Raw genomic sequence first — 27,447 nt, 5'->3', positions numbered from 1 at the left:
AATATGTAAATGACGGATAATAAAATCTCGATTATCACTTTATCATGCGAGAGTATAAAAGGTTCGGTGACACCCGAACTTAGCTCTTCCTTACTTGTTTTCATTAAATTTGGCCTGAATTATTGCCTAAGGCAAAGGTACAATCCCCGAAGAAACTGTTTGGATCGGATCACATAGCATATAGCTGTCACACAAACTAAACAAATTAGAATCAAATACTCAAATGGAGACTGTGAAGAGTTTTAAATTTAGCTTCGGTGCGAACCGAAGTTAACGTTTATTCGTGTCTTAATTTCCATATTTCTGGCAGAGATGTTATAAATTGATACCGTTAATCAATAATTATCTTCAGGTCAATAATTTAGACAATTAATAGAAATAAAATTTTATTTAATTTTTGTATCTATTTTCATTACATCACCCAACACTGTAAATGCAAGTAATCATAAAAACTTTACCGTTCTACACCTCTGAAAAAATATATTAATTACTTTTATTTCCCAATCAATAAAAATTATCATTAAGCCCGCGGCAAAGTGAAATGATTTCAAATGAAACATGAAATGAAGGAAATTTATAAAAAGAGCTTCACAGCAAAAAAGCAGAGCAAAATGCAAACAATTGAGTCAGAAAAAAATTGCACTGGCTGTTTCAGCGGATATCTACGCGAGCCATATCTCTTTACCAAGTCATAGCCGATCTAACCGTGCCTAGGTAAAGTGTGCTGCTTCGTCAACACCAAGCAGTGGTTGTTGCTACAGTTGTTATTGTTGTTACAGCCAACTAACCAAGCGACCAACCTCGCTTACAGGTAATGGATTACCCAACTCAGTTAAAACGTGAATAATTCAACCGCAAAATGAAATAAATGAAACACAGTCAACGATACCGACTCACTGAGGCATATATATATACATATGTACATACTAACATATACATATATGTATATAAATATGCGCATATGTAGTAGTGAAATAAAAATTTAGAAATATATCCACGATTAAAATAATGCAACAAATTGTGTTTGCGAAGTGGAAAAAATACACAAACGAATAACTGCACACGAATTCGTGCGCGTATGTGTGTGTGTGTGCCCCAAAACAATAGGCAATTAATGTGCATTTGAAGTCGGCGGCGGCGGCGCGGGTGTGGTGAAAATTTGCATGAAAGCCAAAGTTGCCCGAACGGGTGAATGGAGGAGGCGGTGCGAAAGTGTTTCATAGCTGTGGGTAAAGCGCGAATTAGGCCACGGAACTATAGAGCGACAATTACACAAATACACACATACATATATACATACATATATATACATATATATATATGCATATATATATACATATATGCATATATATAAGTATACATAAGTTTAGCTAGTCGATCGACCGCCGACACCTGTGGCAATAAGCGAGCGAACATTAGATGCACCAGTTGCATATAATATATAATGCATAGAGGAAACATGTCCGTATGTATGTGTGTGTTGCTTAATTAATATGTGTTATTTCTTAAAATGCATGCAACTTATGCAAATTGGCAGCGCGTTTCGCCAGCGAACATTCATTGAGCGCTAAAAACACACATTTTAAGGCGCAAGCGCAGCAAATTATATACAGTAGTAGTAGTTGTTGTTGTTCTTTCCATTATATTATAGCTTATCTTGCGTCGATATCGCTCTTATGCTGCGGAATGCAAAAGTGTGTTATTATGCTATGCATCTCAAATCAAATTAACGAATGTAAACCAAACTCTCACAGCGCAGCAAAGTGGCAACGATGTGCAAAAAAAGCAAAAAAAAAAACAATAAAAAGCTTACGAAACGAACGAAGCAAATTATTTATGGTATGCGAGTATATTTCCAGATCAAATATTTTATGGACCAGTATTGTCCAAAAATATACATGGAAAAGCAAAAGCAAAATTGCAGAGTTGTTTTCAATAGAAAATTTAAAATTCTCTGTTTTAAATGATTATAGTGATTCAAGATTTATCCCCGCAAAACTAATAGGGCTTTGAAAAAAAATTTGGCAATACCAAAAGTTGCTGTCAGGTTTGGAAAGAACCTCTCAGCCGTTCGATACCGAACGAAGGCGACTTTCTATCGTCTCGCTGCTAACGAGGGCAACACAAAATATCTCCTGTAATCAAACAAACAGTCGTCGACCCACCTACTGCTTGGCTCCCACGTCAGCTTCGAAATCCAACGCAGAATAACTCTTGCCAACAGGTGCTATATCGGACTGAGTAGGCAATTGAGAAGTAAAGTCCTCTCTCGAAGAACAAAGACTAAATTCTAAAAGTAACTAATCATCAAATTTCTGCTATATAGTGCAGAGGTGTGCGTGATGACAACATCTGATAAGCCAGCGTTACGAGTTTCGAGAGAAAATTTCTGCAGAAGATTTATGGTCCTTTGCGATTTGGCCACGGTGAATATCGCATTCGATGGAACGATGAGCTGTACGAGTTATACGACGACATTGACTAATTCAGCGAATTAAGAGACAGGTCATATCGTCCATTTGGATGAAAACACTCAATATCTAAAGGTATTCAACGTAGTACCCGCCGGGTAAAGTAGAGGAAGACCTCAACTCCGTTGAAAAGATACGTGGGGAAGGACGTGGATAGACTTGGAATCTCCAATTGGCGCCAAACAGGAAACCCACAAGTCTAAGGAAACACCCTGTAAAAAACAGGAAGGCTAGGCTTTGGAATATTTTAAAAAAACTGCACTCAATGGTTTTCAGCAATGCAGAGGGAAGCATAATAAAATTTGTTGGCGTAGAGATAGCCCAGTAAAGCTTGACGGTTGCAGGACTTTTTAAAGAGTCATGATAATAATAACTACTCCAATATTATAATTGTTTGTTTTGTGTGTCTTGTTTTTTTATAAACCGAAGATATAGTTCATTGTAAAAAAGATATTGGATTTCACAGAAGGCGTGAGAGTTATATCTCTCACAGCTTATGCTGTTTATAATTCGTAAATTTGTTCGTGTTTCGTAAAGGGACAGTTTGCGTTTCAAGGCTCTGGGTATACCATTTAAAATAGCAGCCTCTTCAGCTAAACAAAAACGTAGAGTCGAACCAAGATAATTGCAGCAAAAGTTGATTTTTGGACTAATTAGTGAAAGACGTTTGCTCAAAAAATGTTCAAAAATAATCAAAAGCTCTTAATTTTTACTGCAGATACACAGCACAGGACACTGGCTCATAATAATTGGGTTCCGAAATAAGAACTCTTCGACAAATCTACGAAACTAAGACCAAAGTAGAACGATAGCCTATTATATGGAACTAACAACTAGTATAAGAACTATGAGTACAACAAATTTATCAAAATGCATTGTTCCTTTAAACAATATTATCCGCACAACAGATATGACAAGTAATGAAAACAGGGTTGCTCATGGACACAATGATACAACTATGGTAAGCACAACAGAAGCTCCTAACAAAAGAATTAGTATTGAGTTGACAAAATATCAGTGTCTCTTTGCAAATGATATTTTCTAAGCTTCTTGATCCTCAGGTAATTTTGTCAACATTTTTAAAGGCAAAAAGTGCTTGAAATATGAAAAATTAAACAAAATGTGTGAAAATTCAATCGGAAGAAATACAAATGATTCTATTATTCATGCAAAGCAAGTTAGCCTCATAAATATGCATGTGTATATACATATGTATGTATGTATACTGCAACTTGCACGTTATACAACTGTTTGCTTGGCAACAAAGCTTGTCACTTGGAATAGTCGTATAAGCCCCTAAGTACAGTCGGCCCACTAAGTACTCGGCATGAGCTCACAGATAACTCGCATTTTCACGCTCCAGTAAAATCGAAAACTCAGCGAACGCCACAAAAGAACTCAAGCAATATTACAATTTAGCTACAGCTAGACTCTGCTGTTGTCGCACTTAAGCGCTAGTTGCCTAAACAAATACTTAGATAAGTACATATTTACATATATGTATATCTATATATTTTAGCATTAAACAATGCAGGCTTAACTGCTGGCAACTGACAATCTAACAATTTGCCACAGACTTGCACACACACACACATATAGTATATATTTATAGCGGTTTGTATGTAAAATGTCATTGCATTGTTTTTGTAAGCGATCGTGTTGCGATTTTTTCTTTGATTTTTTATCAACAATATTTCTTGAGCGAATTTTTTTTCCACAAACAGTAAGCAGTTGGTCGGCGCTCCTTTGTTTAACCCGCACCTTAGTTTCAGATTATATTTATTTCTTTTTTTTTTGCTTAATTTAACATTTAAATTCTGTTTTTATTCTTTGCAGTCAGCTTTGCTGAATCTTACACACCGCGCATGCGTCTTCCCCACAACCCTCAAAGTCTATCCTCACTCTCATTTGGCAGTTAACACACTTCTTTCTTAGTCCGTCCATGAAAATGTTTGTATGTATGGGTGCAACATTTAACGAACTCGAGCAACAGGTTATTTGTTGTCGACAATACAAGTGGTTACAAGCTATAAAGCGCAATTGGGACAGACAGACTTTTGTAAAATAAAACAAAACTAAAAATTCAAAAATCAATAAAAGGCCAAATCATAAAAAGTTTAATTTTCAATTCTGAGCGTTTTTCAAACAACTTGGACGTGCCAAATATTTTAGTTTCTTTTTGTATGGAAAATTTGTGATTTATTATTTAATACTGTCTTTTCTATGGATATCAAGGCAAAGCCCCAAGATAGAGTCACATGCGGAAGGCATTGCCATCTTAATAACGGGTAGGTGTCTACAGACCATTAGCAGTATTATGACGACCACTGTCAATACTACAGTCCGGAACTGGACATCGCAAGTGAGTCTGGGGTTGGGGTATCACAAGAAAGCAAAAATTCCTCTATGGAGGTTTCCTTCTATAAATGGGACATAACTCTCTCTCAGGGACCGCACCAAGCATCTTGGCGTAGTGAGAGCACAACGTGAAAGAAAGAGTGAGGAAGAGTGGTGAGTGTTTATATGCGTGTAGGCAGATACTCGGCACAACTTGAGGGCTCTTTTCCTCTCTCATGCACTGGTGCTACACAGCTATTGTTAGACCAATTCAGCACTACGGTGCAGTAGTATGGTGGACTGGCGTAAGGAAATCCACATACCGGAAGCCAATGGAAAGGCTTCAGAGGCTCGCTGGGCTGTGCATAACGCTTTAAAAACAACTCCAACGGCGGCTCTTGAACTGGTACTAAACCGGCCATCTATAGACCTGCAGGAGAATTAATTTACATATAGAAACTTCGGGCATAGCTCGTTGGGTAATGGCGGTTGGGCAAACACCGGCTACAAGACCCTACTTTTAAATTGGGAAAGAAGGTTCAAAGTAAACATAGAAAGAGATGCCTGACGTAAAGGTATGTTAGCTACACGCAGCACTCTAAACATCTATACGGATGGGTAGAAAATGGACGATGGAGTTGGTGCGGAAATGTACCGGAGTTAGGCATAAGGCAACTTTTTAAGTTGCCGAACCACTGCAGTATATTTCAAGCTGAGGTCTTTGCTATTGCGAAAGCAGTGGAGTGGAGTACTGTACCTGCAGACAATTCCAGAGTCAACATTTACGTAGACAGCCAAGCAGCAATCAAAGTAGTAACCTTGTCTGGCATATCGGCCAGAAGTGTTTTGGGAAGCAGGGCAGCAGACAGACAATGCGACGATCTTGACAGAAGCATGCAAAAGAAAATCAAAACCCCATGGAACGAGCTACCTGAACCTGGAACCTGGAAGTACACAAAATTCCTATTGGCAATCGATAGAAGAGACTGTAGGAACATGATGGAATACTAACTGGTCAATATCTGGTGGCAACACACGGCCGCAGGATGGGACTTACAGATCGAGAAGGCTGCAAGAAATGTCTAGAGTAGGGAAACAATCAAGCATCTCTTGTGCACTTGTCCCGCATTGGCAAAGATATAAGCATCTGGGATCCCACAGTATGATACACTGGAGGAGGTATCGATAGTGAGGCCGCAGAGTCTGTTAAAAGTCTGTTAAAATTCGCGTCAAGAGCAGGGATCCTAAACGATTACTACTCCTCTTGGACTTAGCAAGTGAACTCCATCTGGTATCGCAAAGGGCCAAACTAATCTATGTGTCGCTTATTGACCTACCAGATTAACCTATCCTATGGATATCTTACAAAGAGAACTGAACAAGGTTGCACCGAAGCTATATTATCTTTCACAAATACAAGAGATTTCATACAAGAACTCGACTAGAATCGCTCAGTTTGTATGGCAGCTACATACATGCTATAGCGGTCTTAACTGAACAATTTCTTCGGAGGATTGTACCGCTCTCTTGGACAAAAATCCGGGCCAAAATTTGAGAACATATCTTGTAAAATAAACGATTTTTCCATAAAAGGGCTTAAGTTGGATCGGTTACTTTGTATTGCAGTTGTGTGCCATAGTCGTCCGTTCCGAACAATTTTTGGGGAGGTTGTACTGTTACTTCGGACAAAACTCTGTGACAAAATTCGTGAAGACAACTCGTCAAATAAAAAAGTTTTCAATACAAAGGCTGAATCTTGGCCGAGTATGTATGGCAGCTATATGCGATAGTGACCCGGTACTGGTGGTTACGACAATTCAGCAGCTTCTTGAGGAGAAGAGGAAGTGCCAAAATTTCAGATTGATATCTCAAAAACTGAGGGACTAATTCGCAGGCGGACAGACAGACTTAAAAGTACTTTGAAAGCAATAATACCAAGCATATTTTTAACTAACAACTCCGAGATTGTTGATTATGTAAATAAGTGTAGAAAAGGTCCAACAATTTCCAGTTTCTCCACATTTATCAAATTACAGCGTCAAAGCTGTCTTTCTTACAGTAGCAAAGAAAGTAAAAGTGCTCATTTATTTTAATATACACACAAATCTGTGGTCACGGCGCGTGTTTAAATGAAGACAACACTCCCAAAACAAGCTAATCTAGCAGACCGAATTACCGAAGAAGACAACGGCAAACATACAAGCCACTTTCGATTTAGCCAGAAGAAAGGTCATTAGTGCGAAGCGATGATATGTATTAATATGCCATTAGCTCCATAATTCATGCCTGGTGTTGTGAACTCCAACCGGTGGGCCGGAGGGCCAGCAGGGCGAACAGCTATAAATAGCGGTGACCGCATGCGCGCGAGTGCTTGAGCCAAGCGACACTAACCGGGGTCATTACATATTTTAAATGATATTGATAATACAAGTATTATTTAAGTTTTTTTTTCTAAGTTTTGTATTAAAGAAGAAATTTAAATTTCGCTGTACCTTTGCTTTCGCCGCAAATAATTTTAATTTATTGAAAAAGAGTTATTGATAAAAAAAAAATTAATGAAGATAGAAAAATTAAAAATTTAAACATTTCTAATGAAGTCAGCTGAGCGAGCGGCTGGAAGACGAGGCTACAGTCAGCGAATCAAGAAAAGAGTAAATGAAGCAAAAAACGCTGCAGGAAAACGGCGACGTTAATCGCTCATCATTAAAACACTTTGCGAAACGGCAAAAAGAATAACAACAAAAACAACGCAAACACACGTAAAAAGTGGTGAGACTTATTGTTGCGCACAGGTGGCGCGTTGGGCGACGCGTGTTGTCCACTGGCAATTTGCTCAGCGGAAATCGTCATTCAAGTGCGCCGCGAATTGAAGTCGCAATTAAATGCTCAATGCGATTGAAATCGAAGTGGAAGTGGAAATTAAGACAATTATTTTTATTTGGAGTTTTTTAATTCCATGTTTTTTTGTTATATTTATTTAAAAAAAATTTGTTTTCTGCATATTCTGTTTTATTTTTAGATTTATTTTTTAATTTCTTTTGAACGAAATAAATTATATAGTATTAATAGTTCTTCATTTTTATTGTTTTAAGACATAATTTTAATATTTTTTATTTATATATTATTTCTAATTTACTATGTTTTTTATTTTAAAGTTATTATAGTTGTATTTTTTATTTTTTTTCTTTTGAAGTGAATAAAGTATAAAATGTTGCGTTGCAATTTTTTTTTTATATTTATTTTTAGTATTTTTCATTTACATATTTCTGATTTATTCTGTTTTTATATAAAAAATTTTAGTCTTACATTTTTGAAAGAAATTAATTATTTCGGAGTTTCTCAACTCTCGATTTTTTTATTCTTTTTTATTTCACATTTTTATTTTTTTCTGATTTTTTGCGTTCTTTAAGTTTTTTTATATAAAATATTTAATAAAATTATTTATTATAAAGATCTTTATTTTTAATTTATCAAGTTGCATATATTATTTTTTTGAAAAAAATTTATTATTTTAAAGTTTTATCTTCTTGTTTATTTTAATTATTTTTTATTTAACTTTTTCAGATTTTCCTGTTTTGTATGTATTTTTATACTCTCGCAACAAAGTTGCTAAGGAGAGTATTATAGTTTTGTTCACATAACGGTTGTTTGTAAGTCCTATAACTAAGGCCCACAAAATGGCGAAAACTGAAAACCTATAAAGTGTCATAACTAAGCCTTAAATAAAGATATTAAAGTGAAATTTGGCACAGGGAAGGGCATATTTGGACGTAATGTTTTTGAAAAAGTGGGCGTGGCCCCGCCCCCTACTTAGTTTTTTGTACATATCTCGGAAACTACTATATCTATGTCAACCAAACTCTATAGAGTCGTTTCCTTCAGGCATTTCCATACACAGTTCAAAAATGTAAGAAATCGGATAATAACCACGCCCACCTCCCATACAAAGGTTATGTTGAAAATCACTAAAAGTGCGTTAACGGACTAACAAAAAACGTCAGAAACACTAAATTTGACGGAAGAAATGGCAGAAGGAAACTGCACCCAGACTTTTTTTATAAATTGAAAATGGGCGTGGCCTCGCCCACTTATGGACCAAAAACTATATCTCAGGAACTACTTGACCGATTTCAATGAAATTCGGTATATAATATTTTCTTAACACCCTGATGACATGTACGAAATATGGTTCACAACCACGCTTTCTTCCAATATAACGCTATTTTGAATTCCATCTGATGCCTTTTCTGTATAATACGAGTATATACATTAGGAACCAATGATGATAGCGGAATAAAACTTTACAAAAATACGGTATTTGAAAAATATGTAAATGACGGATAATGAAATCTCGATTATCACTTTATCATGCGAGAGTATAAAATGTTCGGTGACACCCGAACTTAGCCCTTCCTTACTTGTTATATTTAAGATTTTCCTCTCCTGTTCAGGTTTTTGGGCAAAAATTAATTATTTTATAGTTTTCAGTTAATTAGTTTGCCTCTTTAAATCAAATTATCTATTTCCAAGTTTTACCGTATTATCCTGATGTTCTTTTAATTTTTATTCAATATTTAATTTCTTTTTCAATATATTTTCCATTCTAATTTTATTTTTTATTTTAATTTTGTCCGGCTTATTGTTTTAATTAACATTTTTTCTTTTTTTAGTTATTTTTGAATGTTTAAAATAGGAAATAAATAAATTAAATTAATAATATTTACATATTAAATTTGACATTTTTATATTTTTTTAAATTATTTATTGTTTTCAAATTTTTTCCTTTCAGTTTGTTTTTTTTTTTATTTTATGTTTTATTTTAATGCATATTTTTTGTACCATTAAGTTTGTTTTAAAATTTGTAATTGTTTTTTTTTCCTCTAAGACTTAATATTTTTTTTCTAATTTTGATATTGTTTCTAATCTAATTTTTATTTTCATCTTTTTAATTTTTTTTATTGATTATAATTTATTTTCATTTTATATATTTTTTTTTTACTTTCAATGTATATTTTTTTATAAGATTTTTAAATTTAAAACATTTTTGTTATTTTATTATTTTTAATTGTATTTTGTTTTAAACCTAGTTTTAGTTTTTTTAATATTTTTTTATAGATTATAATTTATTTTAATTTTTTAATTTATTTTAATTAATGGTATATTTATTTTAGTTTTTTCTTGTTTTTTTTTTTTTTCAAGTTTGCTACTCGCTGACATTTGGCACAAAACGCTTTCCGGTGGTGTCACACCAATAAATTCAAATGTCACCACGCTGCCCAAACAGCTAAAAGCAAAAGTCAAGTAATATAAAAGCGAAAACAGACGAGCGCTGGAAAGCGATGTCTTTGGCCAAGAAGTCGCATGATGAGCGCTTCCACTTAATAAACTATATTGTATGTATGTATATATATTTCTGTATTAGTAAATGTACAAAGAAAAAACGCGGTGCGCCATTTAGCGCTAAGGTGAGCAACTCACCTCACGCTTTGACCGCCTTTCGTACCTCGCGCACCAACGCCCGCCACCCTCTTGATTCTCCCCACCCACTTCTCAACGTTGTATTCACGTAAATTACTGTCATTTTTGCGCAGGTTTTCTAAACTCCGTTTATAATTGCATTTCAGCGCTTTAACATTCAGATCCAATAGCTGTTGTTTCTGCTGCTGCTGCTGCTGCCGACGTTGACTGCAACGACTTATGGTTGCTACAGCTGGCGAAGTGAATCAATAACCAGTTGGTTGATAGCGTTTTTTCCAGTGAATTCGCTGCTCTTTGTCTTGCATCTATTTAACCTGATATTCTGTGCACGAAATGTGCTGCGTTGGCGACGCCAGCAGCGGCGCAGACGCATTGCAATTCATTCTCTCAAATTGCTTGTTGCCGCTTGTTTAATGTTGCCGATAATTTTTGCTGTCCGCCGCGTTTAGTTTGGCTGTTAATTTATGGCAAGCAGCACTAAACAAATTGTGAGTTGGAAAAGTGGTTTTTATTATTTTTGAAAATCTTGATTTTGTACGACCAATACGTAGTGATCAGCGAAGCAAAATGAATATACTTTGTAATTTATGCAATTAACTTCACCTTTGCAACTAATATTATTGGTGGGGTGAAAAAATATATTAATATTTGACCCACAAAACAAAAACGAAGAATTAATTTAAATTAAAATGATTTACAAGAATCCTTGACCGATCTAACACCCACATCGCGCATATTAGATACATACAAGCCAAGTGGATACCATGCATACATATATACAATTTACATGTGGCATGTCATTTATAATATACTACAAGTATAGAACCAATGTATAGCCATATATACTTATTCACCCTTTCTTTTGCTTCAGCTCATAAATCTTTCGCCATGCTCTTTTCAATTCACAGCATTCAATAAAATTCAGTCACGTTTCTTTAGTCGCTCTACAAAATTCAAATGAAGTCAACTCCGAATTTATGCACAACAATTTTATTGTAAAATGTTGCTCAAGAACGAGTCAAGATAATTAATCCTGCTCGATATTTTTAGCTATTGGTAATAACTCAATGTCAAAACTGGCATAATTTCGTAATAAATTATTTGGCGCAAGAGTGCAGCAGCTTTTACTACTAGTTACTGTGTAAGCAGAAACAAAAGAAATAGAAGTAAACTGTCAAGCCACCAGAACTCGGAGAGTAGTGAAACGAACAACCGGCTGGCATAAATCAAATAGACTAGAGTTAAAAAAAAAACAGCCAACTTAAACTACTTACTCGAGCTGTTCGCATGCTCACTAGTATTAAATTAGACTTCATTGTTACTTTCACATACAATTTTTTTAATAAGAACATGTATATAGCTAAGAAAGTAGTCTTTCCAAGACATTAATCGGTTAACATTATTTAATATACATATATATTCGTTCCAACTGTAGCGGTATACCAAAGTGACTTTTAAGAACGTAAACGTTTAATACAAGATCACTATATGTTTACAAAAATTCATATCTACTTCTAGAGATTTGAAAGCTTTTTCATTTTTCAAATACGTTGTTGGTAAGATCACCATAGTTCCCAGAGCGTAAGAGTCCGTACTTTTTCAAAGTCCATGTGAGTAGAATTGTATGAAATTAAATAATGAGTTATATACCAACTGATCAAATTTGATCGGGCTGGTTCATTTAAGACAAATTGTCTCGCGATTTTTACCATGGAAAGAATTGAATAGAAGTGGGCTTAAAATTTTGTGTTTTCAATGAAATGACGGCAACGGAATCATTGAAAATATTGCAGAAGCGTTTCAGGGAGCCTTCTTTGTCACGAATACAAGTATTTGAATGTCATAAAGCATACAGTGAAGTTCGTGAAGTCATCAAAAACTTGCTTCAAGGAAGTTGCACATACACCTCTGTTAATGACGATAAATCGATTGAAAATCGTTGTATTGGCAGCAGAGAGATAGCAAAGTATATCAGCATTTCTTATTACTCGAATCTAACATTTTGGTTATTGTTTTGGGTATTATTTTGGCTATTGCTTTGGGTTTTTTTTTTTAGGTAATGATTTGGATATTGTTATGGGTATTAAGATTTTCTATGCTCGCACCAAAAACTGGAATAGAGTTCGCTCTCGACAAGTCACAACGTAGCTGAGTACACTACATTCATCAAACTCATCATTACTAGTGACGAAAGAGAAAGGAGCCGAAATCGGAAAAAAACACAATTTGCTGAAGGCACTGAAAGCAAGTGTATGGAAAATTTTATTAAGCTTTAGCATGCCTCCTTTGATGATTTTTGAAGACGATAATAAACATTTGTATTAAAATATCTGAACAACCCTTTTTTTGCCAGCCCGTATGAAATACAATATTATCAGATAGTATTGGACAATAAAGTCTAGATGTGTACTTCTTTTATATAATTTATTAGGACCGCTGTTTTGGTTATTTTTGTGGGTAAGACTATTGTAAGAATAAGATTTCAATTTAAATATAAATAAGTTGTTTGTCCGAGCGAACTCACGACGACGCACATTTAATATTTTTCATAGAAAACAGTGATTTTGTAAATATTTCGCAAATAGATATCGGAATATGTGTGCAGAAGACAACTAACGATTAAGAAATATTTTAACTCGGCACCCCATTTCAAATAACACTGACTCTTGTCGAAACGGACTTATAAATTTTTCAGTTTTCCCACAGGTTTAACATCAACAGACTGAACGAAACTATTAAATATATCTACAAGGTGCGTTCTAAAATAAACAGGACTTACAAAAAAACACACAGAACAAATTGTTTCTTCGGCAAAATCAAATTATTTTATTCAAAATAGTCTCCTTCTGCTTCAATACAGCTTTTTGCACGGCCCAAAAGCATGTTGATGAATTCACGCACAGTTTCGATGGAATTTCCGGTGATCACGGATTTTGATTGCCCCACATGTTGATCGTCATTTATGTCCTCACGACCAGTTTCAAAACATTGAAATCGAGTGCACGAGTGGTTACGAGTGGGGCTACGGGATAGGCAATCATCGCCATAAACTTATTTCATATGTACATATAATGAATCTCACACTAAAACTCCTCTTACATGCCATCTTTCATCCACTTCTCTAATAACAACAGACCTTTGATCGAACCCCACTAAAGAAACATATTTTGTAATGTTATTTGACCCTGTGTCAAAACTAATTTTTCATAACATATTTTACTGAACTTTGCTTACCATATCTAGACTTTGTTTTGAGGATTGAAATTTGAAATTAAGTTTATTATTTTCAATTATTTTTCGTTTAATATTTCACCTAGAATAAAATTAAGGTTATCTTTTGAAAGCTAAGGCGAAATTTTTAAGATTTAACGAGTTTGGAAGCAGAAGCTGATCAGCTGAGAGTTCAGAGAATTCAAACAGACATCCTCAAAGGTTCACTCTAGCAAGCATTTGTGAGAAAAATCATTTCTCAAATGAAACAAACTCAGAAACAACGCACAGAAAAATATTGAAACGCAGAAGGCAACAATTTTTTAGCACTTTCGGACAGTAAAATCCCCCAAAAAGTCACCAACTTATAAAAATAGATCAGCTACATTTCTCCAACTATTATTTTTTTGAACTTTATGAGAACATATACCATACATATGTATATGCATATGGAAAATAAAATACTTTCTATAATCTTCATATGAATAGATAATGTCGTTGAATTTTTTTGTTTTCTTTAACAAATGTGGGTGAGTGAGTAAGTTTGAACGTGACACGTGACGTTGGCAATGACACCAAAACAAACTGCAAGTGGCGACGTGACAGCGGCACAACAAAAACTCGACTTACAAACGAACCTACAGACAATGGCTAAAGCGCATGCGCAAAGATGCGTATAACGGTGAATATGGCTACTTTATGAGTACTATGGAAAAATTACGAGTACGAACGAAAGCCAAGAAAAAAGTGGGAAATAAATATTGTATACTACAATAAAAATAAAAAATGAACTTATAGATGAAAACAACACAATGCGATGCAAGGTGAATGTATGTGTGTGCACGTGTAACGCATAGCAAACGCAGCGAAACTATGCTCCTCCAACAGATATTTAATTTGTATGAGAGAGTGTAAGTGTGCGTGTAAAATGTTGGTATTTCTACTATTTTTAGTATTTTTTCGTGTGAGTGTGTGGGTTACTGATTTATTTTTAGTTTTGTGTATGCGCATTGTTGTTGCAATTTGTCTCTATTTGTACGCTTCATTTGCTCATTTTTATGCATTTTTCATACGTTTCACAAAATAAAACTCATTGTATTTGTTTCCCCCCCAAAGACCCCAAAACGTCAAGCAAGCACTACAAGTGGAAAAGAAGAAGACAACGTACAAACAAAAGCAGCAACATGCGACCAACAAGAAGGTGGCAACACACGGTGAAGCCGTTAAAAAGGCAAAAGAAGAAACTCTTTTAAGGTCAACTCATTTCACTTTCTTCTAATAAAATCACAGCTCACCAAGCGCTAAGTGACTGCCTGACTGACAATCAGACAGACAGCGTGAGTAACTAATGGCTATGGACAGCAGTGCAGGAGCCAACGTGCAAAGAGCAAAAGGCGATGATAGAAATGCAGCGCAATCAACGAGCTGTTTGGATGAAGATGTCTATGATAGAGAGAGCGCGCACATGCAGACATACATACATATTTATGGATGTGTATAAATATACCTTAATATACATATAAAAGTGTAGAAATATACATACATATATAATTTTTTTGTGCTCGTAACTTTTTGGCCGCATCACTCAAAGTCTCAAAACATTTGTGTCTTAACAGTACGCCTCCAAAGAATATGAACTCACACCTACACAACAACAAATTTGTAAAAAAAAAGTAATAATAATGCAACGAAAATAGTGCCGGCTAGCTGTGCGCTCATCAATATGCACAAATGCATAAAAGAGCGTTTATATATACTTATGTATGTATCTACATGCTAGTATATAGCTATGTTATATCCATAGGTACAATATATATATGTATATTATCTCGCTCATATGTTGTACCCACATGCGTACTAAGCGAAAGTTTGTGGTGGAGCTACATCATGTCAAAGTCAAAGTCAAAGTCAGAGTGAGCTCAGGAAAGCGCGATTTTGACCAGAAACCATTTGCGGCAACTGGAAATCTTTGCAATCAACGCGTGTAAATCAATGCAAAAAAGTAGAGTTACTAAGTTTATCAACCTTAGAACCACTGTATTTAGATATACATACATATGGTGCTAGTTAACACATATTAAATATGAGTTTATTTTATAGCTACTTTTGACTGTTGATACATAAAGTGCCTCAAATGGCATTCAGAAATGAAATAAAATATAATTTAGTTTGAACATTGTCTAAGTGAAAAGTTTTTCATACTTTATTAGCACATCTTCCAACCATTTTATATGACATAAGAAATTTATAATAATTATTTCAGAATATCGCTGTTTCAGCTAATTCTGATACTAAAAGTAATAATAATAAATGAACTAGGACTTAAATCTAATAGTTTTTATCACGTTGCCGAGCTCGCATACTCAAAAATCAGCGCAAACTGGCATATCTCCTCCTTTAATGAGATGAAAAAATATCTGATCTAAATCTCTCCGATGTAATCTATAAAAGATCTCTTATATTGTCTTCCCTTATACATTGGAAGGTTTCGTAAAAGGCCCAAAAATAGTAATACCGCTCGACGTTCGGAGCGCTCGTAGTGCACACCTCAGACTTTAAGGGGGTCATCCCATGTGATGGGCTCAAAAAATCATTTTTTTTTTCATAAATTGCTATCTTAACATGTCTAGAATACGGTTGTAAAGAGATTTTTGAAAATTCCAAGTCGTTTTAAAGATACAGCAGGTAGAAGCAAGTGCTGTTCGGAGCGCTGAGTTGGCAGTTACGGTTGGAGCCTATTGTGACTTGAAACTTTAAACGCGTTTTTCTCAAAACTGTGTTTTTCAAATTTTCCTCCATCTTATCTCAAAAACGACTTGACCGAATGACTTGAAATTTACAGGACATACTCAACACATATAAACGCATCGAATGAACTATTATCCATCGAAAATCTGCAAAATTTCTATTTTATTATCGCAAAGAACACAAAAAAAAACGGAAAAATCGCAACTTTTATTTCAAATGTCTACCAAAAGTCCAATTTTTTGTATATTCATTTGATAAATGTTCATTCCGTGCATTTAGGCATACAGTTTAAAACGCCGTTTTTGTTTTTTTTTTCAGATAAGCCAATCAGCCGGAATTGTGGAGGAAGTGCAAGCTCATTTTTTCGAGACGGCGGTGCTCAGAACGCTGTAACTTCAGTTATACACAATATTTTTAGTTAAAAATTTATATTTATATTGTCGAAATATATATTAATAAATAGTATTAAACTTAAATCTCTATCTATTTACTGGTCGAAGAAAAAAAATCCTAAAAAATCCCTAAAAAACAGGCCATCACATGGGATGACCCCCTTAAACGCGTTTTTCTCAAACACACGCTTCTTTAAACTAACGGACATGATTCCGGTCGAACTACTCAACCGATTTGCTTCACTTTTTTTTTTAATGTTCATAAAACGCCTCGCTTTCGTCGCTACTAGATTCATAATTTTTTATAATTTATTGGCAATATTATGACAAAATATATGTAAAAAACATGGGGGAAAAAAACGTTAATTACTTTTTTATTTATCAACATTTTTACATTATTCTAGAAGGAACGATAACCATTCACGTATATTTTAAAAATAAATTGGGTTTTTCTGTTTCAGATGATCCAAACATGAGAAATCGTGTCCGCCAGTGAAAAAACGCATCTCATTCACCCAGCCATTTCTCCGACAGATGTCATCAAAAATTCCCAAAAAAATTTGTTTATACACTCCACGATATACCTCATGATATGTGAAAAAAGTTCTATTGTAGAATAAAAATTTCTATGAAAAAAATAGCAAAAAACAGCCCAGATTACCCTACTGACCCCTTAAGACAAAACTATCGAGGAGTAGTAAAGCGCTGCGCGAGCATTATGACAAGTCAATGATACCCCCGTGGTGGGGTTCTCTTCAGTTTAATCTACACCTTGGTCCTATACGACCTATTGAAAGAACTTGTGGAACGAGGATCAGTGCGGATGTTGCGTTCGTGGTTAAAGGAAAAGTCTACGAGTCAACCCCAAGATACCCCAATGTGCTAACCAATTGGACGAAGAAATCGGCTTAGCTGACAATCCAAATAAAACGAGACTAGTTTTATTTAAAAGGTGATATAAAACGCCGGATATATCCCTCCTCGTGTTGTAGGAACTCTCCACTTCACACCATACATTGTTTTAAAGGAGCTATGAATGGAAGCGGAGGGGTCTATCACGCAAAGCTGTGCTTTAGGTTTACGAAGCCGTGATTAAATCTTTAATGGTTTATGATGTATTGGTGGAGGGCGCTCGGGAAAGCCAACTTCGCTAAACAGCTAGAACATGTCAAGGAATGTATAAAGCATTAACAATAGTACCAAGCTAGTATATTGTTTAGAAAAATGCAGCTGGCCGACAGCGTAATGGTTGAATGTTCTACGAAAAGATGCGGCGACTAACAGAAGATTTCCAGATCGAAGCATATTCTTGTAGAACCACCAGAGGTGATCTAGTGACTGATTCCCAGAACATACTAAATTATGGAGTGAACAATTCTACAGCCTACTGAATAGCAGTGAAAGCATAACAACAGAAGATGGTGAACCCGATTTCCCAATCGATAACGATAGAGCAAACGTTCCATTGCCCGACCATGAAAAAGTTCAAATAGCAATCACGCGTCTGAAGAACAACAAAGCGGATGGAGGTCGATGCATTACCAGACGAGCTACTCAAATACGGTGGTGAAGAAATTATCCGCAGTAGCCATCAGTTTCTTTGTAGAATATGGTCGGACGAAAGCATGCCCGAGGATTGAATTTTAAGTATGCTCTGCCCAATCCACAAGTACGGAAACCCCAAAATCTGTGCCAACTACCGTGGGATAAGCCTTGTCATCATCGCATATAAGGTTATATCGAGCGAATAGTGTGAAAGATTAAAGCCCAACGTCAACAAACTGATTGGACCTTATTAGTGTGGCTTTAGGCCTGGCAAATCAACAACTGACCAGATATTCACCAGATGCACCAAAATCTTGGAAAAGACCAGTGAAAAGAGAATCGACACACACCACCTGCGTCGAATTTATCTCCGCAAACCTAATACGGCTATGTCAACTAACGTTGAGCAACACGTTGCTCCTTCACAATTGGGAAGGACCTCTCCTAGCCGTTTGATACCAAACGAGGTTTCAGACAAGGCGACTCCCTTTCGTGCGACTTTTTCCACCTAAGGATCTAATAGAGAAGGTACTATCTTCTATAAGAGTGTACAGATGATATTGATATCATTAGCCTCAACACCTGCGATGTTAGTTCTGCTTTCTCCAGAATGGATAACGAAGCGAAGCAAATGGGTCTAGTGGTGAACGAGGGCAAGACGAAATATCTCCTGTCATCAAACAAACAGTCGTCGCACGCGCGACTGGGCTCTCACGTCACTGTTGACAGTCATAACTTTGAAGTCGTAGATAACTTCGTCTATCTTGGAACCAGCATCAACACCAACAACGACGTCAGCCTCGAAATCCAAGGCATGATATCTCTTGCCAACAAGTGCTACTTCGGACTAAGTAGACAATTGAGAAGTAAAGTCGTCTCTCTACGAACAAAAACCAAACTCTATAAGTCACTTATTATTCCCATCCTGCTATATGGTGCAGAGGCATGGACGGTGACCACATCTGATGAGTCGGCGTGAAGAGTTTTCGAGAAAGGTTCTGCGGAAGATTTATGATCCTTTGCGCATTGGCAACGGCGAATACCTCAGTCGATGGAATGACGAGCAGTACAAGATGTACGACGGCCTTGACATAGTACAGCGAATTAAGATACACCGGCTACGCTAGCTAGATCATGTCGTCCGAATGAACCTTGGAGTGTCCAATATGCGCCAAACAATGAAAAAAAGAATCAAGTGGTGCGCTGTTGTAAATACGTCTGTAACCGAATAAGCGATGTCTACGTCAACAAAGAAGAAGCAATCCATTAGATCGCATACGAGTAGTTATAGCAGATTACTAGATTGGAAGACTTCAAGTTTGAGACGACTAGGACTAGCTGAAGTAACGCTATGGTAGAGCGTCTATACGATATAAATAGGAAGAAATCGGTTAGAAAATTAAAATAAAAATCACTAAAACTGTTTATTTAAGTATAAGAGACTTTTACTATAGAAAACCTACATTGATTTTCACCTCTCTTACTTTACTTTTCTACAACCAAATTAACTTTCTTTAACACTTCTCAAAACATTAGCTAGAAATCGTGTGGGTCAACGCCCCTTGCTCTACGAGCACCCAGAACATCCGCCGATCGCACGTGTAGGGTTCAATAAATTTCAAATGATATGAGCTCATGTAGCCGAATATGTGTATAAAGCATTTGCAAGTAAAGCACTTTGACGTCCGGTCTTCCGCCGCGCATGCGCTAACCATTCCTAGTAATTGTTTGTTTGCATGTGTGCTAACAGTAATTGTGGCTTCACACTGAGCTGGTAATGCGAAACAATTTTACATTCCCGCTGTATGTTGTCTTTAACCACCACAAAAAACCACAATAAACCATAAACAACAAAAAGGCATTAGGCTTACACTTACCATTTCTTTTCTCAAAATGGCTAATTGCGTATCCAGTGTGCTTCCTGTCACGCTCGCCACCGCACCGCCAGCGCCAGCGGCGTTCGAGCTGACGCCTGATTTCGCGGGCGTCGCCGCTGCGGCTGACGCTGCCGTTGTGGTTGCTTCTTTCACATTTGTTGTTGCTATCGCTGCTGTTGTTGTGGTTGGTAGTGGTGCGGCATTCGATGTCTTTGACTTGTTGCTCACGTCCATTTCGTTACTTTCCAACAATTTCGCTGTGTTCAATTCATTTTTGCCAATATTATTAACGCTATTCGTAGTACTGTTGCTGTTGTTGTTGCTGTTATTATTATTATCGCCGTTTTGGTATTCTACGCTATTGTCCAGATTGCTGTTGCTCAAACTTTGCGCACTACCGGCGCTAATGTTGTTGTGATTGTTGTTTTGGTTTTCCATATTGACACCGGCATCGTCGCTGATCAAACCCGAATCGGAGCCGAGCATTTTATTGATACCACTAAGACTTTTTGGCAAAGGTGGCAGATCGGTGATAGACAAAATTCTGCGGAGACAAAAAAAAATAAAGTTGAAACAATTAAGTATTGTAAATAATAGCTTATAAAATTAAAATATTACTTAATTAAATTATATTTTATAATTAAAGTAATTCATTAAAAATTATATTATTATAATTATAAAAAGTTTAAATTTGTTAATTATAAAGGAAAAATGCGAAATAGCTTCTTTATTTAATTAAACTCGTTTAGAAAAGATTTTTGGGAAGAATATTTTTGAGTATGGTTGCCAATTGTAAAACTGTTTTATTCTACAAAACGGTTAAATTAAAGTAATCTGTAGACATCAGCATAAGAAAGTTTCAGAAGATTTTTGTAGTAGTGTATTTTCAAGTAGTGTTGCCACCTATTTGAAGATTAAAATGATTACCAAATAATTTTATTGTATTATAATTTAATTTTTTTATTATTTCTAATATCTTTCCAATATCTTAACATTTTTTAAGTTGGCAAGCCTAAGCAAAAATACCTGCCGCAGAAATACTTTAAGCTAGTTTGATGCCCATTAAGAGCTTATTTTAATTGATCAGTTTGAAAAAATAAAAAATAGTAGATGACAACCCTTTTTTAAAACATCTTTATCTGAAATCGTTTCTAAATCAGTTTGATGTTGATAGATTGAAGTCCATTGAGATCATTTTTTAATTCATCACAAAATAAAAAATAGCATAAGGCAACCCTTTTAAAGCACTAAAAAAGTGTTACCTCAAAAATTTAATTGTTTCAATTTCGTCTGATATTTTTCGCGAATCGTTTTCTTCTTTCTTCAACCAAAAAAACAGTTTCGGCGGCAAATTTATGAGCTTTTGTCCGTGCATTTCCGAAATATCCCGGAAAGCGGAAGTATAAGTAACCAGAACGTCATAAAAAATTTAGAAATCAGCTGAGTAGGTCACGTTAGATGAACTCTATATCACAAAAAGTACGTTACCTCCAGTTGCAAACCGTAGAGAAACCAGAACTACTGTGAATTTGCATATATCAAGCGAAGAAGAACTTAACCGCACTCCAATTTACGTATACATATTTATGGAATTAAAATTCTAAGGCTAGATACCAAAACTTCCAATCATCACTCAATACTATCTATATCTATAAATGTACATATATGACTCATATCATGCAGAAACATTGCTATATCCAAGATAATCTCTCTTTCAAGAGCTCAACTGATCACTTCACAAACCGAAAAAGTCCAGAGTAGTCACCAGCGTCGTTAACGCACCACACCCACACACGTACTTCCCGGCTTATCGCACACAGACACGACCACTTGCATGTAGAAGTAGCGCCCAGTCAGCACTTTCGTTAAAAATGCTAATTTAACTTTCATTATGCATAACATATTGTCGCTTCTTTATTGAAATAATTCGCTTTTACCGCTTACAAGATGTTTTACGTTCCTCTTTCGCTTCTACTTCTTCTTCGCCGCTTACATTGTTAAGCGTGTTTATTGTACGAGTCGTACGCGCTTTGAGGAAGTGGAAGCGTGAAATTGAGTCGCATTCTTCAACCAAATAAATGTGGTTGTTTTCATAATTATAACATGTGATAACTAAATATATGAAAGATACATGCTTAAACACCCACAAAGTCATATTTGAAAATATGTTTCAACCTTTTTTACATTTTATGTAAATTTGCGGCAATAAAGCAGTTCAGAGCGTTTTTGTGACGAGCAGATAATTATCTGAGACATTTTACACTTTTGGCAGAATTGATTATGCAATTATTTTTGGAGATTCATTCGCTAATTTCCGCTAGACATAAAGACACTTATACATAAATAGTTGGAGCTTATCATAAAATAATCTAAAAATGGCGCAAGTAACTTCCCACTTACAATTCGTTTCCTCAACACCAAGAAGATCGCTTAAAGCATGTAAAGACTTTCAGTTCCAACTTTCTAATTTCACTATCGTCTAACTGAAGAAAGCGAACGTCATTGTGACATTGAAAAATCATAAACACACAATATAAGAATTCAGCTAATTATTATGCAAGTCATTACAATCTTTTAGACACTATTTATAGATAGATAACTTGTGCGATCGGCTCAATGTATTTTACGATCAAAATCTGTTAAGAATGTCTTATTGAACTGTATCGCAATATTTCGGCTTTTGACGACGAATATTTTCAAATCAAATATTTATGTCATAAAAAAAAGGTTTACACAATTTTTATGATCTTTATAGTCTTCTTACTGAAAATACTATAGTGTCACCCTTATATCGGGTCCACATACACTTTTTACTACTATCAACTTTTCCATCGCTGAGTTGTTGATACTCAGTTGTCTTCTCAACTTCCCCTTCAACTAACTAATCTTTTTAGATGTTATGGTTAAATAAGAACATTTTTGAAAATTGAGGAACTTTTTAAAAGCGATCTAAAAAAGATAAAAACTTGAAAACAAGAGAGCTGACATTTAATACTTATTTAGTTCAATACCTAATAAACAGTAACATATACATATTTTCGAAGGGTTATAGGCACAAAGTAGTTATTAAATCAAAATTAAGGCTTCTATTTCATACCAGGCTTTCCTTAAGGGGTTTAGCATAGACAATTTATTCTGGGAGCAAATAAAATAGGCGTCAAATTGCTCTCTTCAGGCTTTAATAAATATGATTAAGAGTATACATATTAAAATATTGTTCTATTGACATGTTGAAGAAAATAAAGTAAATTAATCTAAGTACGGTTTAGAAGAAAATGTTACAGTGAAGCTACAGTTCAAACTACAAAAAGTTACGTTGGTTAGTCATCGGGTAGCATCGTCGCCCTGAGCTGAAAGACCCGAACGCTGCAACACTGCCACGAATCGAACAGACAAACACTTTTTTTCATAATTCTACCAAATGAATAAAGTTTTGGGACAACAAAGTGTACTTTAAGTCGACAAAAAAAATTAGTTTTTTAAAATACTGGACTGGCAATACCAATTGTGAATCTTTCTTCCATATGGTTACGATATGCATACCTTTTTTTTCTTTTTCTATGCGTGGTTTACCGCTTTGTGAAAATTTAACGATTCTAGAAATTGAATTGTAATTGCAATTGTAATATAACCTGTTGTTCTTGTAGTGAGCAGCACAACATAAATATTTTAAGAAACATTTGCAAAAAAGGCAAGAACTATGATTACATTGTCGCAACAACAACACTAATAATATGTATGTAAGTAAGTAGTATTTAAGTAGTTGCACTCGTACAGTCTGTCTTGTAAAATGCACGACAGTCATTGCAGTCAACACCAAGTACGAGTATATCAATCAAAACACCGCGACTAGTCTTGACCAATAAATGAAACCGGATTGTGCTTACAAGGCTGAATATATCTAACTTTAAATGAGTATAGTCTCATACACACACATTTATATTATTTATGTACATATGTATAATACAAGCGTGAACGACAATATTTCTATATAAGCTCATACCTGTTTAAATATTTATCTAGCATTAGCTGGAGTATTTGTGCTAATCGCTAAGCGATGTTCTAGAATATGTTATGAATTTGAGGAAAAAATACCGAAGGATGACTGATGAGCGTTACATATTGAAGCCTGTCCGCCTGCGCGTAGTTCGATGTAGTTCTAAGTAGTTGTTACAAGGAAAATTATAATCTAAAATGTTTACGGGCATTCCGCGGATTTTCGCTGTCTGCTGGCGTGCCATCAAATTTTAATATATAGTGTGATTTTTATTGAGCAAAAAACAATTCATAAGTTCTTTAAGTTATTATTATTATAATGGGTAGTCGAATATAGCGAATTTCTTCATTATTTTCACTCGTTTTTGAACAGTGGTAACTTTTTTCAATTTCCCCGAATTTAATTTTTAAATTAAACTTAAAATCTCACCTTTCCAACACTATATGGTACGAAACAATGTAATTGGTAGCACTGGAGATATACGACTGCAACGACAGCTATTTACAAAATACAAAACGACTTTTTCGACTACCCAATAAATTTTCCAGAGGAAAGCTTTGAGATTGATTGAGATGTAGTCGCAAAACCACTGATGGTTTGATGGATATGTATCAAATATCTAATGATATTAAGCAGTTATAAAGCGTCTCACATTTTTCTTCACGGTTCCATTTTCACCCGTTCACGCCAATTTCCAATGACACGGTGGAGCATTTCGGCTGGAATTTTGCTGGTTGATTGCCTTAAAACGTTGATTTAACATACCATGAGAGAAAATATTCTACATATGTTAAATCGCATGATCTTGACGATTATTTGACTAAGCCATTTCTCGAAATTAACGAGTCGCCAAATTCTTCTCGCAATGTGTACATGTTTAGTCGTGAAACATGAGACGTCTTGCCGTCTTGTTGGGAATTTAGATCGTCCTGATCGAATTTATCAAATTCCAGAAAAACGCCGGTCAACTTCGTGGTATAACGCTCACCCCAATAGCGACAATTTCATTTGAAATGAGTCTCATCTGAGAAGATCAATTTTGGAAGGACGTGAATTTGCAAAGTAATCTTGAACAATTTTTAAGTCTTGTACCAAAATGAAACGTGACTTGATGAAATGACAAACCAAATTGCACACACTGACAAAATTTGAGACAAATCTGTAAAAAAGCTGTAAAAATCACATCATCCCTATTGATGAATGCTATACATTGCCTTGGTATTTTTATAGAGCAACATAGCTGTTTCAGAAATAGAAGTTCTATTAGCAAATATTCTTTTGATTCTCTTGACTATCGCTGGCATTGGAAGTTAGTTTTATTTCTATTATTGTTGTAAGGCTCTAAAACAGACCTCAAATAATTTTGCCAGTCCGTGAACGGATATAAATAAGTGCTAGCTCTGACTATTGTCAGATCTTCAGAAATATGTATATATGTATAAATGTTTATTAGCTAGACTTTGAGTAAATGTACTATAAACAGATTTATAAGTATGTTTTTATACTCTTGCAACCTGCTGCTACAGAGTATAATAGTTTTGTTCACCTAACAGTTGTATGTATCACCTAAAACTAAGCGAGATAGATATAGGGTTATATATATATAAATGATCAGGATGACGAGAAAAGTTGAAATCCGGGTGACTGTCTGTCTGTCCGTCCGTCCATGCAAGCTGTAACTTGAGTAAAATTGAGATATCTTGATGAAGCTTGGTATGCGGGTTTCTTAGTACAAAAAAGAAATTACGAGCTTGTAGTTGGGCGTAATCGGACCACTGCAACACCCACAAAAAGCCAAAAAGCTATAAGCTATAACTAAGCATTAAATTAAGATATAAAACTCTAATTTAGCGCAGGGTATCGCAGTAGCAAGGGCCACCTATGGGAGAAAACTTTGAAAAATTGGCCCCTCCCTCTAATAAGTTTCCTATTCTAAACTACTAAGGCTGCAACAACCAATCCAGCTCAAATATTATAAGAACTCCTATCGGAGGATAACCCCGCACACTCCTCATATAACGGTAGATGTTCCAGAGGCATTCAAATTTACCTCCGAGACGGTATGAGAAGGCTTTATACGAGCCAGTGTATGATTGGACGTTGGGCGTAGCACCGCCCACTTTTAGATGAAATCACATATCTCGAGACCCTGAAATATATTTCTCGAAATTCGAAAGGCGACGTTTAATAGTTTGATCTTAATAGCGATCTTCCTCAATAGACAGATGCAAATTCCTCCAAATGATTCCGGGCTATTGTTTCCATATATCTGGTAAAATTTCTCATATAGATAACCCGAAGTCATAATACGTATACACATTCCATGTTAGCATCATTTGAATATCAAGACAAGGAAATAACTTTCGAATTCTTTAGAAAAGGTGCGAATATTATCTGTATTTAGTATGTATATATGTAGGTAGGTGGTAGGATTTCAATACAATACTTTTATTAGCAGAATGTTATGCAAAAACTTTATTGTTGTCTTTCTTTCGTTGTCTTTCAATAATTCGCTGAATGGAAAGTTTGATATTTTTTATTGTTTAGATCTATTTGCATTTTAATAGTTATTGCTGAGATATTATTAGCGAAGTGAATATTTTATGTAATTATGATACAATAATATCAATTTAACACCTCATTATGTAAAAAAGTTCCCATTATTATACATTTTTACTGCAATTGTTTTAACATTTTTATTACTTTTTTAAAATACACGGTTAATCCGAGAAAGTCTTGAAACAGAAGTTAATAGAAACAAAATAGTTTACGAAATTTTCAAAGAAAAAAATATTTTTTAATGCTTTATGAGCTATTTATCAGTTTTACTACTAAATCAAACCTACTCTGTGAACTTGTGGTGTAGCTGTTTTATAATGAAATTATATAATTGAATATTGAATATACAATGTTTGTAAAAATGGAATGTTCTGAACCAATTGAAATCCCACCATGACACGTAGATGGCGTTATTAGAATTAAATTCTTACATATAGTTAACCCTAACCTGCATAAATCACGTTTATTAATTTGACAGCTTTCGGATTATGAGTTTGTGAATTAAACATTTTGAGTGAAGCAACTTTTATTATTGTGAATATGTGGATAAAAAGGAGTTATGTGTTTAATAAAAAAAATATTGCTTTTTGGAAGAAAAAAACATAATAGAAGGAAACACATTGCTTGATGACGACAGACACTGCCCAGGAAAATTAACCATCACGGATTGGTTTGCTAAATAAATAATAAATAATAAATAAATAATTTTGAATGATCGTAAAGTGAAGTTATTTGAGATAACTGGCAATCTGAAGATATCAACTGAACGTGTACATCATATCATCCCGAATATTTGAGTATGAGGAAGGTTGGTGCAAAGTGGGTGCCGCGCG

At 35.1% G+C, this 27,447-nt stretch overlaps 1 protein-coding gene across 2 annotated transcripts in view; it reads right to left on the bottom strand.

The window, feature by feature from the left end:
- The window catches only part of LOC126751324 (putative uncharacterized protein DDB_G0291812), a 132,527-nt gene that overhangs the window by 47,407 nt on the left and 57,673 nt on the right, over positions 1-27,447 (bottom strand). For both annotated transcript variants that reach the window (XM_050461507.1, XM_050461506.1), the window contains exon 3: positions 20,059-20,602. In XM_050461507.1, coding sequence (XP_050317464.1) covers positions 20,059-20,602 — 544 coding nt within the window. The remainder of the gene's footprint in view (positions 1-20,058; positions 20,603-27,447) is intronic.

This window comes from Bactrocera neohumeralis, chromosome 2 (assembly GCF_024586455.1).
Source record: "Bactrocera neohumeralis isolate Rockhampton chromosome 2, APGP_CSIRO_Bneo_wtdbg2-racon-allhic-juicebox.fasta_v2, whole genome shotgun sequence".
Taxonomy (NCBI): Eukaryota; Metazoa; Arthropoda; class Insecta; order Diptera; family Tephritidae; genus Bactrocera; species Bactrocera neohumeralis.
The sequence above is the reverse complement of the archived record's forward strand: the minus strand, read 5'-3'. Positions and strand labels throughout refer to the sequence as shown.